The 13,333-nt window shown below is 37.7% G+C and overlaps 1 protein-coding gene across 1 annotated transcript in view; it reads right to left on the reverse strand.

Moving 5' to 3' along the window:
* The window catches only part of otud5a (OTU deubiquitinase 5a), a 30,171-nt gene that overhangs the window by 1,115 nt on the left and 15,723 nt on the right, over window positions 1-13,333 (reverse strand). Inside the window, 7 exon segments of the mRNA XM_026269123.1 lie at window positions 762-878; window positions 1,925-2,132; window positions 2,728-2,742; window positions 2,744-2,914; window positions 5,019-5,167; window positions 8,668-8,824; window positions 8,914-8,978. Coding sequence (XP_026124908.1) covers window positions 762-878; window positions 1,925-2,132; window positions 2,728-2,742; window positions 2,744-2,914; window positions 5,019-5,167; window positions 8,668-8,824; window positions 8,914-8,978 — 882 coding nt within the window.

The following is a 13,333-nucleotide window of genomic DNA, read 5'->3' on the forward strand; positions in this document are numbered from 1 at the left end:
ATAAAATTATTAATATCTTTGATTTATGAAGGATCATGTGACACTGAAAGTGAAGCTTTGCATCACTGGAAAAAAAAATATTTTAGTTTTTTAACTTGTAATAATATTTCACAATGATACTGTTTTTTTATGTATTTTTGAATAAATAAATTCAGCATTGTTGCGCAGAAGAGAAAAACATCTGAATTATTCAAAGCTTTTGACCAGAAGTGTCTTAAAATAAAATTTTCTTTATAAATCTAAAAACGATCTAATTTTAAAGGCTGATGATATTGAAAAAATAAACCAAGTGTGCAACATACATAGAAACTTACAGATTCTTTTATTCTTTAACGCCTTTACTATTATTAAATGTGCATAACAGCAATAATAAAGAATGAGTAGGTGTGTCCATCTTTTCAGACTGATGCATATACTTTACAAGAGTTACAACTGTCAAGAACCTTCCCTCCCTATTTGCACCTTCTTAAGTTCTTTATGCTGATGTCAACAGTAGCTGGGGTGTGCCGACACTCAGCTGAAATCAAGTGTATTTAACTGCACATAATGACCGTACAGTACATGATGCTTTCTGCATGAGTGCTGGGTACAAGTCACACAGCTCCACACTGAATCACATGGATCACATCACAGATTCAGGTTGTGTGAGATGCATGAGGAAGGCGAGCGAGTGCAGTGATTAACATGGCATTCCTGAGCCCTGGATTCTTTCATACTGAATCAGGCAGGACAGATTGGCAAGCGTGATTTCACTTCCTCACCAAAAGCAGTAGGGGACATCTCTTGCATAATGGCCCGATAGCCCAGTGCTGGATACAGAGACACCAGAGAAGATGAGGTGGGTCTGTCTGGTCCAACACAAGCCTGGTTACTGGGACCTAAACAGCGAGACAGAACACAGAAAATCTTTCTTTTGAAGGACTTAAGTACAGAGACCTATGTCGCTTCTCAGTGCTTTCGGGGTGAATTCCATAAAAAGACCACAAAAACAAATTGCATTAAAAAACTTTATAACCTTTTTTTGCATAGTGACATTAAAATGAAGTATATTTACACACAAATAGTCATTACTGTAATGCATCTGGACAGTTTAGTTTTGAGAGTTTTTAATTAATTAATGATCACTCTTAAAGATCATTCTCTTTATTATACCACTACTATTCTCATGCATATCTGTTACTGTAATACTGTTTTTATATTAATATTCAATATATTTTTATGTTTATATACATTCCCGTTCAAAAGTTAGGGGTCACCAAGATTTTTTGGAAAAATGTATTCAATTTTTTTTTTTTCAGCAGGGACGACTTAAAATGATCAGAAGTGACAGTAAAGTTATTTTTAATCTTACAAAAGATTTCCATTTTTTTAAAAAATGCTGAGCTTTCTATTCATCAAATAATTCTAGAAAAAATGATCATGCTTCACAAAATATTAACTGTTTTCAACATTGATAAAAATTAGAAATGTTTCTTGAGAATTGAATCAGCATATCAGAATGATTTCTGAATGATGCTGAAAATTCAGCTTTGCATCACAGAAATAAATAGCATTTGAAAATATGTTCAAATAGAAAATGTTTATTTTAAATTGTAATAATGTTTCACAATATTCCTGTTTTTATAGAATTTTTGATCAAAGAAAGCAGCCTCGTTGAGCAGAAGAGATTTCTAATGGTAGACTACTTAACAGAACTTAAACTGCACAAATAGGCTTTCTTTGCACAAAATATAATTTCTCATTTAATTCCTTCAGTTTTTGAAGTCAGACATGTTTTTGACAGGTTTCCTTATAATCAGTTCAATTAACCATGAACATCACGTGGCATGTACCTAATAAACTGGCTTGCTGGAGGAAATGTATCGCACAGTTAAACTGATAGTTTTAATGGTCACTGTCCTTATTGTGAAGAATGAAAACAGACCTGGTGCACAGGGTGATGGGGGCTTGGATAGAGCGAGGGCCGCTCCAGCCGGGGAGGGGGGCTTAGCGGGTGTGTCCGAGTGCGAAGGATCAGGGATCTCCGGAGAGGGGGCGGAGCTGCGCTGTCGTGGGGATCGGGCATTCCATTCTTCCAAACCACTGGAGGCCGCAGCCGTGGCAGAGCTGCACGTAGCACTGGCCTTACGAGGCTGAGGGAGTCACAAAAGTAAACACGTTCATTCACAAATGATAAGTGAACAGGCACTCGGTATCTTCAAAATTTGTCACTCAAAATAGTGAACGTTCTTATACAAGGACATTTACAGAAAGTGTAATGTGTTATGTAAAAAAAGTGTATAGTGTTATGTAAAATCTCTTAAACTGGTTTGCTTAGATAAAATGACTCATTTTCTTTCTTTCTGATACACTGCTGTCAGTCAGTTCAAGAAGTGATTTATAAGAAAGCCTATAGCTTCTGTGAAGAATGGTCTTCTTCACAGATGGCTGAAGTGTGAAAACGAAAACCACATAAGCTGCAGGTATTTGCGTAGCCGATAGTCTTAGCTATGCGTTTCTTAACTGATGAAGCACTCATCACAGCTAACTTGTGACTTTCTGAAATAATTCCTTTGAGATCAGCATTAAACCAGCGATTATTTTATGACGTCAAAGGTTTTGTTAAGTAATTGTCGCATGCTAACTACCTGACTCCTACTGATTAGAATATAAACACAGCTTCTGATGGAATGACAAAAGACGTTAGGTAGTTAGTTGGATTAGCAATGAAACGGGCAGGTTCCACACCTGTCGTGCCTGTTTTTTCCTGGTCTCGAAGCCACTGCAAGTACGATTCTCTGGCCACTTGCTCTTCGATGGCCTCATTAGTGGCTTCCCAATCCGTGGCCCTCTTCTTGTCCTCCAGCATCTGTTGCTCAATCCAGGATTCCTCTGACGTTTTAATGGCATTCTTCATGAGTGACTGGTCTGCAAACTGCACAGAGACGGAGAGACAGATTCAGAGGAGAGGTTAAAGGCCACATTTTTGCCCTTGGGTGACAGGTGAGAATGTTTTCTGCTCAAGCAGCTTGAAGATGCAAATTGAGCAATAAATCATTTTCTAAAAGTCATCTAATTTCATCTCAGAAATACAGAACGCATCTCATAAAACAGAGGGCATTCTGAATGGAGGAGCTGCATTTGACAGCAGCTGTAAACAACCTATATTTAGACTAATGACCATCTCCAGAATACTTGATTCTGATTGGTCAATCACAGCACTGAGTAATTTTTTTGTCCCAAAAGTTTTGTCTCTTATATCACACGTTGAAAACAGTGAAAAATTGGATGGCTGGATAGATAGATAGATAGATAGATAGATAGATAGATAGATAGATAGATAGATAGATAGATAGATAGATAGATAGATAGATAGATAGATAGATGATAAATGAAAAATAATAGAACAATAGATAGAAAGAAAATTAATTAATGAAAAATAAATTAATGAACAACTAAAAAAGGCGATAGACAGAATGACAGATAAAATGAATGAATGACAGAACAAACGACGATATTTTTTTGTTCACTCTAGAGTGCAAGACAGAACGGAAAAAACTTAAAATTCTCTATCTTCAGACAGTCTTTATAAAAATAACTATTTCAAAAACATCTTTCTAAAATCGTTTGTTTGTTTGCTCAGATAAAATGACTATTCAATTCAGAAGCACATTGTTAAAATGATTTCTTTAAACAAACAATGATAGATTTTTTTGTTCACGTAACGTAATGACAACGCTGTAGAATACTTGATTCTGATTGGTCAATCACGGAACAGAGTATATCTGTAAACCGATTTTTTAGATGCATGTCTTTTTTGTCTTGCTGTTCTCACTGTGCTACATGTCCTCTGCTCTGGAACAGTTCACCAGTGTCTGGACAGTGTACTGGATCATTCCCCGTCTGGACAGTCTGTTCTACTAAACTAACTTATATGGGGGAGCCAGATCTTAAAGCATGTGAAATGCCTGAAATAACACACTTTTTAACTATATAATGCATTTCCTCCAACAAACTTTGTCTAGCTTTTGTTGTTAAAGTTACAAAGCTATTGATCGATACTTTAGGCGAGTGATAATAGAAATGTTCATATCAGCATTCCTTCTTAGCCACAAATTAGTCGGAGAGCTCCAACACACAAACACTGCGCCTCTGTTTTTGATAGGAAGGCATGATTTGTCTTTGATCTGCCCGGCTTAAATTATCACAAGGCATGTGGCACGTAAACAAAACAGTGTGCTGTTAATAGGGCTCCCCCGAAACCACCGACATGTGGAATGTTTCCCCCCTCTTCCACCCAGAGCAGTCTGGGAAATGGGACAAGGCGGGTCACACTTTGTTGTCTCTTTGTGGCTTTGATGACAACTGTCGGCAAATTCAGTAGGAACTGCCTGAGTCAATGGGAGGAACAATCTGACGAGACAGTATTTTCAATGGACTTCCTAATTCACAAACCCACAATGACTTTGTTGAACATTCCTGAATAGGAAATACAGGTCATTACTGCATTTCTAAAAATTAAACATGTTAAAAAATGGCTGTTCTTGCACAAGCAGATGGAGGTGTACGTGCAAGAATACACATAAACAATAGTAACACCAAAGTGCAAGAGCAATTCGCATATTTCACATTGAAATTACAGCACAGTCGCAAACAATCACCGGATATTCTCACCTAAATGACACTTAAAAAAAGACTTCTTCGTTAATGGATCACACCATGTTACTAAATGTCTGTTACTTATTTTTAATACAGTGAGTTGTACACTTTTTAAAAGCAATGTAATGTGGTCCCAATAAAGTAGTCAGTAAAAATACTTGACTTATATATGAAGAGTTCAGATGCAAAAGCCTTTAAGTGCTGTCTGAAATTTTCTTCTTAAATTAGCATTTTTATCATGCTCCTATTTGCAGGTTCAGTCATTTTACTTCAATGACAATGAACAGAACCTATTCATTACTGAACCTACACATAGAAGTCTGATAAAAAAAAAATGCAAATTTTAGAAGAAAACGTATATATATATTGCAGATACCCACCCCTGGTTTGAAGGCAGGAAGTCCGAGCCCAACTCCAATTGTGGCTTTGTTGGGATTCACTACAGAGTTGTAGTGAATGTTTCGATGGTAACTAACTCTGATTGGCTCGTCATTATTTTGATGGATGCCATGGAACGTGTTGATTGGTTCTAAAAGAAGCCATCAAAATAACATTTAGCAACACAAAGAACAAGGAGTCAGATTTACTTGTGCATCAATATAAGAGCATCATGCATCACCACAAAGACTGTTAAACATATGACATGTAAATATTGTTGTCGTTGCTAGGAAATGCTTGTTTTGTTTACTGTGTTGAGACGCGCTGAAGTTGCGTTTGGTCTCGTACTGTATTGCATACATGTCAGTGTTGTGCACTTGATTAGCAGTTTGTTGTGATAAACAATAAAGTGTGTTTTAGATTAATTAAATTCCCATTATATCAAATTGATATGAAAAAGGTTAGTGTACCACGGCAGCGGTCACAGCAGCAATCGTGTTAAGACCGTGTGACTTCACCATGCAGGGACACTGGCAATGGATCGATTTTGACTCATTCTATTTTCTTCACATTGCTTCACTTCTGTTTCAGTTTTTATGACCAACTCTTACTATGTGTTTCCGTATCCCTACTATTATGACCACGCATCACACACTTTGGCAACACAGTAATACACTACTTTCTTTTTTTATTGGTCTCTGGAATTGTCACTCTACAGTAAACAAAGCAGATTTCATAACATCTATTACTAATCATTCAGGACTAAACCTCATGACCCTGACAGAGACGTGGATCAAACCAGAGGACACTGCTACTCCTGCAGCACTCTCCAGTAATTTCTCATTTCCCCACACTCTGTACCCCACAGGTACAGATCTGCTTATCTCTAACGATTGGAAATTAATATCTGGGTATTAACAGCTCTTTTGAATCACATTCAGTAACTATTACTATTATTTAAAATCCATTTTGTAGTTGTTTATTGACCCCCAGCACCACAAGGTAACTTTCGGATGAATTAGATGTGCTGCTCTCAACCTTACCCGTGGATGGTACTCCCCTAGTTATGCTTGGAAACTTACACATCCACCTAGATTAAACTCAGGCTGCAGGCTTCTACATCTTGCTTGCCTCTTTTGATCTTGAGAGAGTGCTAATTTATGGCTACTCACGAATCAGGCAACCAACTGGACCTTGTTTATACACAACACTGCTCCACTGATCATGTACTGGTTACTCCACTGCACACCTCGGATCACTTCCTCTTTACTCTTAATCTCAACATGGTTCCTGACTCATCACATACCCCTCCACATGTCATCATTTGACATAACCTATGCTAACTCTCATCCTCCAGGATATCTGCTATGGTTTCATCTTCGCTTCCTCCCCCTAAACAGTTATAATCTCTTGATGCTAACAGTGCTACTGATACTTTCTACTCCATCTTGTTTAGACACTGTCTGTCCCTTGTCTTTCCAGGCCAGGCCATACTTTCTCTGCTAATGTCACCAATGCTAAATGGAAATACTATCATAACAAAATTAACAATTCGTCTAACTCTCACTTGATCTTTAAAACATTTTCCTCTTTCTTTGTCCTCCTCCTCCCCCTCCATTATCAACTCTAACAGCTGAGATCTTTCTCTTCACTCTCTGAGACAGAAGTATCCAAACTCATCCTTTCTAATCATCCTACTACTTGTCTGCTTGATCCCATTCCATCTCATCTCCTTCAAGCCATTTCTCCTGCAGCTGTACCTGCACTCACTCACATCATTAACACATCCCTTCACACTGGTGTTTCTCCCCATCTCTTTTAGAGAACTACAGACCGGTTTCCCTTCTTCCTTTCATTGCAAAAATACTTGAATGAACTGTGTTCAACCAAGTCTCTGCCTTTCTCACACAGAACAACTTGACAGCAATCATGTTTTCAGAAGTGGACATTCAACCGAAAATCAACACTTATCTTGCTGGATCTGTCCGCTGCATATGACACCGTTAACCACCAGATCCCTCCTGTCAACCCTATTAGCAAAGGGCTCCTATTATCTCAGGAACCACACTCCAGTGGTTTGAGTCTTACCTATCAGATGCCGCGTTTCCACCGAGATAACCCGGAGCAGTTGTACCAGGAACTTTTTTCCCCAGGAACTATTTTCCCCCCAGACCTGTTGCTTTCTGCATTTTCACCGTGGTCTAAAGTACCGTGAAGATTAGGCAAATAGTCTGGTGACATGTGATGGTAATTCTGCAAACAGCAGCATACTTGATAACATACTAAAATACTTTTAAAATCACATTTCATGACAAAATAATAGTAATATTTTGAAAATTATCCGAATTAATGGTGGTTGAAATCACAATGTTGTGTGAACTCAACCAATCAGCATGTTTACCGCCCAAGTCGAAAGTTCCATAAATTTGAAAAAGTACTACCTCGCCAGCAGGGACTTTCTGAGGTAAATTTTTTTTATCCGGAACTTTATTTAGATCCTGCGGTGGAAACACACTGAGTATCAGCCCAAAGTCCCTAGTTCCTGGGTATATTTCCAGCTGTGGAAACGCGGTTAGATAGGTCTTTCAGGGTATCTTGAAGAGATGAGGTGTCCAAGTCGCAACATCTAACTACTGGGGTTCCTCAGGGCTTTGTTCTTGAACCACTTCTCTTCTGCATCTACATGGCATCACTAGGCTCTGTCATTCAGAAACATGGCTTTTCATATCACTGCTATGCTGATGACACTCAACTCTACCTCTTATTCGATCCTGATGATCTGACAATAGCTGCTCGCATCTCAGCTAGACTAACAGACATTTCTTGCTGAATGGAGGACCATCACCTACAATTCAACCATGCCAAGACAGAACTGCTTGTGGTTCCACGAAACCCATTGTTTCATCATGTTTTCACCATCCAGTTAGGCAAATTCATTACTTCAGACTTACGTGTCCTCTAGAACACTTGTGTTCTGCAAGTGTACATCGCTTTATTGTGCCATCCCAAAGAGGCACAAAATCACTTTCATGGACTTAAAATAAACTTTTCCTCCTGGTGGAATAACCTGTCCAACTCAATCCGAGCAACTAAATCCTTAGCCATCTTCAAGAATCAGTTAGAACACATCTCTTCAATCTTTATTTGACCCTCAACTTGCACTCTATTTATTTACTAACAGCTTGTTTTCTTAAAAAAAAAGATACAAACACTAGCTTCTCTAATCTTTTTGTATTCTATCCATTTGTTCTCTTTTTTTGTTTATTATACAGTTAACAAAAGCAAAAAAGGCCTCTAAGACTAGCTTTTTCTATCCTAGTTTATCTTTTTTTTTCATTTTTAAATCATTTATTATATAATTTTAAAAACCTTGCTATGTGTACTGCATTAAGCTAACTGAGAGTTGTTATAGTACTTGTATATCTTTGCTCTTATGTTGATTTTGATTGATCCATTGTCTTCATTTGTAAGTCGCTTTGGATAAAAGCATCTGATAAATGACTAAATGTAAATGTAAATATAATTCCTTGCGATACCAATAAATCCATTAAACAATTTTCAAATCGTCATCGCTATTTACTCTTCATGGTGGTATATAGTGAAATATACGTAATTCAGTTTTATTGATACTATAATGCAAATTTGACTCACCTGTGCCATACTGATAAACCTCTACTGGTCGATTATACATCTCTGCCATAGCCTGCATCTCAATATGGTTTCCATGACAGTTGTTCTTCCTCTTTCTGTTGATGTATGTAGTGAAGTCCTCGGTCACATAGTTTGAGAAATAATCTGCATTTTTCATCTGCAAGTTAAATCATACAGAGAGCATGAATTTAATTAAACCATGAACAGGTTTTGTATACTCTGAGAATCCCAAAGAAATTCACATACCAAGTAATCCATGCAATGTTTGCGGACGACTTCGTGCATATCTTGGTCTCCGTAAACCTGATCAGCTGTAGAAAAATGATGATACAAGGTTTATTTGCAAATAAACACAACATGATCTTTACATGTATTCATTTTACAACAGTTAATAACATTTTATTGCACTTTCTTCCATTTATTGTAGTGTCTCTGCAAAATAAAAAGTGATTTAGTTATGTAACAATGTACACAATGTAATTTTTGCATTTATTTCATGCTACACAGCTTTCAGTGAACGTTATTTTTGTTACATTTATGTCTTCACTTTTAGAGCATAAAAATAACAACAAAAACAAAACTTAAAAACAATATTGTTCATGTTAGTTATTATAGTTGCATGAAGTTAGCTTTTAACACCGTATAAAAAAAAAACTGTGCAAGTAACCACTGAGTAATCTTGAGGGGCTTGACAGACAAATTCTGTGATGCATGCATTCGTGCAAGACTACATGTTTCATTCCGCAAGCGCCACTTTTGGTGGCCTTTATCATAATCATTTATGTGCAAGTGACTCAAAGCAAGACAAGGGGCCCAAAGATGGTGCAAATGTAAACAAACGGGTGCACGAGCTCCGCTCAGAGACCAACACCTTTTCCTTTCGAAAGCGATATGCAAATTAGCCTTAGCCTCAAAGCTCATTCCGGCTAGTCACATGACCACTATCCGCAAAGATTCTGAGAATCTCTTAGTCAATTTCCTCTTTCGCAGTATCGGCCCACTTCTATTGTGACACTTCTGAACAGACTGAGGAAGTTGCACTCGCCTCGCTATAAAAAAAATCTTTAAATGAAAGTTCAAAAAAACGCACCAATACAGGTGCTTTATTTAAAGACACTCGCAGTTTTTTAGTTCCCCGAAGAGGCCCTGTTAACTTGCCTATATGTTATCTGATACAATAGTGTAGGGTGTGAGAAAGAGCATGTTGTTGGTGGAGAAACTTTGGTTTAGTTCAACGTCTAGTCGAATATCCTACAGCAAAAACGTTTTCATTACTGCTATTATGCTCTGCAATTGGCACTGACTGAATGCTCTGTACTTTTTAGGATATTAATTTGATCTGAAAGAACCTGTCGTTCTGTTCCCAACATGAACAATAGTTGGCATTTTTTGGCAGGTCCATGTTGTTTTCATAAGCTAGCTATAGATGTCACTCCCCAAGTTTGCCAATTTATGAATGCTTGGAGCTTTTCATTTGAAGGTGAATGCTGTTGGCACAACACTATGATTTAGTTCCGAAGCCACTTCTATTCTTTTTGTCAAGTAAAGATGCATTGAGCATTGAGAACAATAAAACCTTTTTTGTACTTTTCTATATAGGTTCAGTGGGCAGGTTAGACACAGGTTCATTTGTTAAAATCAGGACCTTGACATTTGAAACTGTAGGAAGATCTGAGTTTAAACACAGGAGGAAAACAGCAGCTGGAGATTCGGTCTGCTTTTGGTTCCCCATTTGGCCTGATGTTGGTATTTCCATCTGTCTTACCCTTTCCATTCATTACAGCACAGTGAAGTGGATAATCAGACCCGTTGTCAGTGGGTGCTGCGGGGGAGAGCCAGGGATTTCCCTTTGCTCCTTTGCATTATTCTGACTCATATATGATGATAAACACCTGCCTTCTTTTTTTCCTGATTTCACCCCAAATTTGAATAACAAACAGCTTTACTACGATGGTGCTGCCACGTGGGGCTGTGAACTCAGCTGGAACTTTTACTTGTACAAACATTTAGGAGAATGAAGGAAAAATATTTCCTTAAGTATATGTTGACCTAAATTACACCTTCAACATTTATACTTTGGGTTAAGGGTTTTCCAAACCTGCTTACTTCAAAGGGGTAGTCCACCCAAAATGTTTTCTCATCACTTGCTCACTCTTATGTCGCTCCTAACCTGTATGACTGTCTTTCTTCTGTGAAACACAAAAAAATCTTGTTGATTTTTTGTTGAAAAAGAATGTTGGGGTCCAAACACATTTGGACCATGCTGACTTGTTTTTCGTTTTTTGACAAAAAAAAAAAAACAATTTTCAAGATATCTTCTACAGGTTGGGACTAACATGAGGGTGAGTAAATGGTGTCAATTTTTAATCCTGAACCACGCTATGGACGTGAATAAAGGTCACATGGCACATTGAGATGTGATCAAACTTACGTTTCTAAGGCTCTTTTGATCTGGGACAAAAAATTAACCACATAGCAATGCCTTAGAAACAAATCGGAACACCCAAGCATCACTGGCGGTGGGTTTTGCAAATCTGAATAAATACTTATTCAGACAATATAAAAGGTTTCCCTAAGAATTTACTAAGGTGTTCTGAGTGATTTCTATAGTCTGTCTGTGATTTCTGGTGTACTGACCAGTCAAAAGTGCCCATTTTTACAATATTTTTCAAAATATCACTTTTCTAAAATATATTGAAAGAGTTTCTTATTTTGAAAGTGAAAACTGAAAGTGACGTGTGGCCAACTATGGTGACCCATGCTTGGAATTTGTGCTGTGCATTTAACTCATCCAAGTGCACACACACACCCGGAGAAGTGGTCAGCCATATTGCTGTGTCACACGGGTAGCAGTTGGGGGTTCGGTGCCTTGCTCGAGGGTCTCACCTGGTTATTCACTCCCCCCACCTATAATTCCTGCTAGATCTGAGTCTCGAACCTGCAACCTTCAGGTTACAAGTCCGACTCTCTCACTATTATGCCACAAGTGCCCCAAATTATTTGAACAAAGACTATTTATTTAGTCCAAAAAGTACAATTAATAAATATCGTGAAATATTTTTTGTCTTTATTATGACAGGACAGTGTAGAGATGACAGGAAGCAAAGTGGGAGAGAGAGTGAGGGGGGCAGGTATGGGGACGGTTCTCGAGCTGTGATTCAAACTTCGGGACGCCCATTGTGCAACGACACTATGCCAATGCCCATGAGGCTATTGGCACTGACATTGTGAAATATTATTATGATTTTGAATAACTGCTCTATTTTAATATATATTTAACATGTAATTACTGATGCTAATCTGGTGCTCAAGAACCATTTCTTATTATTATCAAGGTTGGTAATGGTTGTGCTGCTTAAGACTTACGTAAAACTATGAAACACTAATGTTCAAAACAACAGCAAACATCTGAAATATAAATATTTTAAAATATCATATATGTCTTGACTGTCGCTTTTAATCCATTTAATGCATCACGGCTGAATAAAAGTACTAAAAGTTACTTTCTTGCAAAAAACTAAAATTACTTTTTTTGTGTAAATCTAGCCATGCGATATTCTGATCCCAAGATACATGTTATAAGTCTACACTCATTTTATGCAAGCTGCACCCTTTATAACATGTGCTTTATTTATTGGAACCTAGAGGATTTTTATTTTTTTTATTGTGTTGATAGACTTTCTAACAGACAAAAAAAAATATTTTATTTTGATCTGATTGATAGATCAATTTTAATGATCTCTGAGATAAGCATACAATTAATTTATTCTGATGATCACGCAAACAAACAGAACACAGACAAACCTTATTGTTTACATTCACATAACTGTGTCTCAACAGCAGTGAAAACATGACTAACCCACCGCAACGATCACTCAGCAAAGGTTGTTTCCCAACACTAAAAGCAAGTGGTTGACCTCTTCGCAGCCAGTGGACACGCTGATGAGAAGAGATCGGCAGTGAATAAAAAAAGCGGAATAGAGAAACTTGCTGGGTAGGTCTACCACGAAAGAGCGATGCCGCTGATAGAATTCATGAGAAAAGAGAAGAGCAGAGGTCCACCAAGCAAGAGCAAAACCACGAGCTCACTTCCACTAATGTAGGCCACAGATAGTGTCTCGATTCTAAGAAAGAGGCAGGCCCAAGTTACAAAAGAGAGAGCTTAGACCCGCCCCTGAGGTTTGGCGGTCATCGATAAGGTTAATCCTCAAAAAGCAGAGCCGCTGTGACATCACAATGAGCTGAATTAGAAGAATCGAATTTGAAGATTCCCAGGAACTTTACACAACCTACGTAAGTTTAGGAAACTCCATTCACATACTTCAGCAGCAGGAAATGTGTCATATGTAAACAGTATGGACGCCATGAAGTGAAACACAAACTGCCAAAATGAAAAGACAGTTCAGTATAAACACCAAGAACCTAAAGTCATGGCCAAAACTTTTGTGTTCTGCAAAGTTTGCTGCTTCAGTATTTGTAGATTATTTTTCCACGCGTTTCTACGGTATACTGAAAAACAATGATAAGCATATCATAAGTTTTAAAGGCTTTTATTGAAAAAAAAAATATGAGTCCTTCATTTACAGTCTTGACTTTTTTTCTTTTATAACCTCTGCAATGCACTCTGGCATGCTGGATATTAGCTTCCGGGCCAAATCCTGACTGA

Source organism: Carassius auratus, chromosome 8 (genome assembly GCF_003368295.1).
Source record: "Carassius auratus strain Wakin chromosome 8, ASM336829v1, whole genome shotgun sequence".
NCBI classification, from domain to species: domain Eukaryota; kingdom Metazoa; phylum Chordata; class Actinopteri; order Cypriniformes; family Cyprinidae; genus Carassius; species Carassius auratus.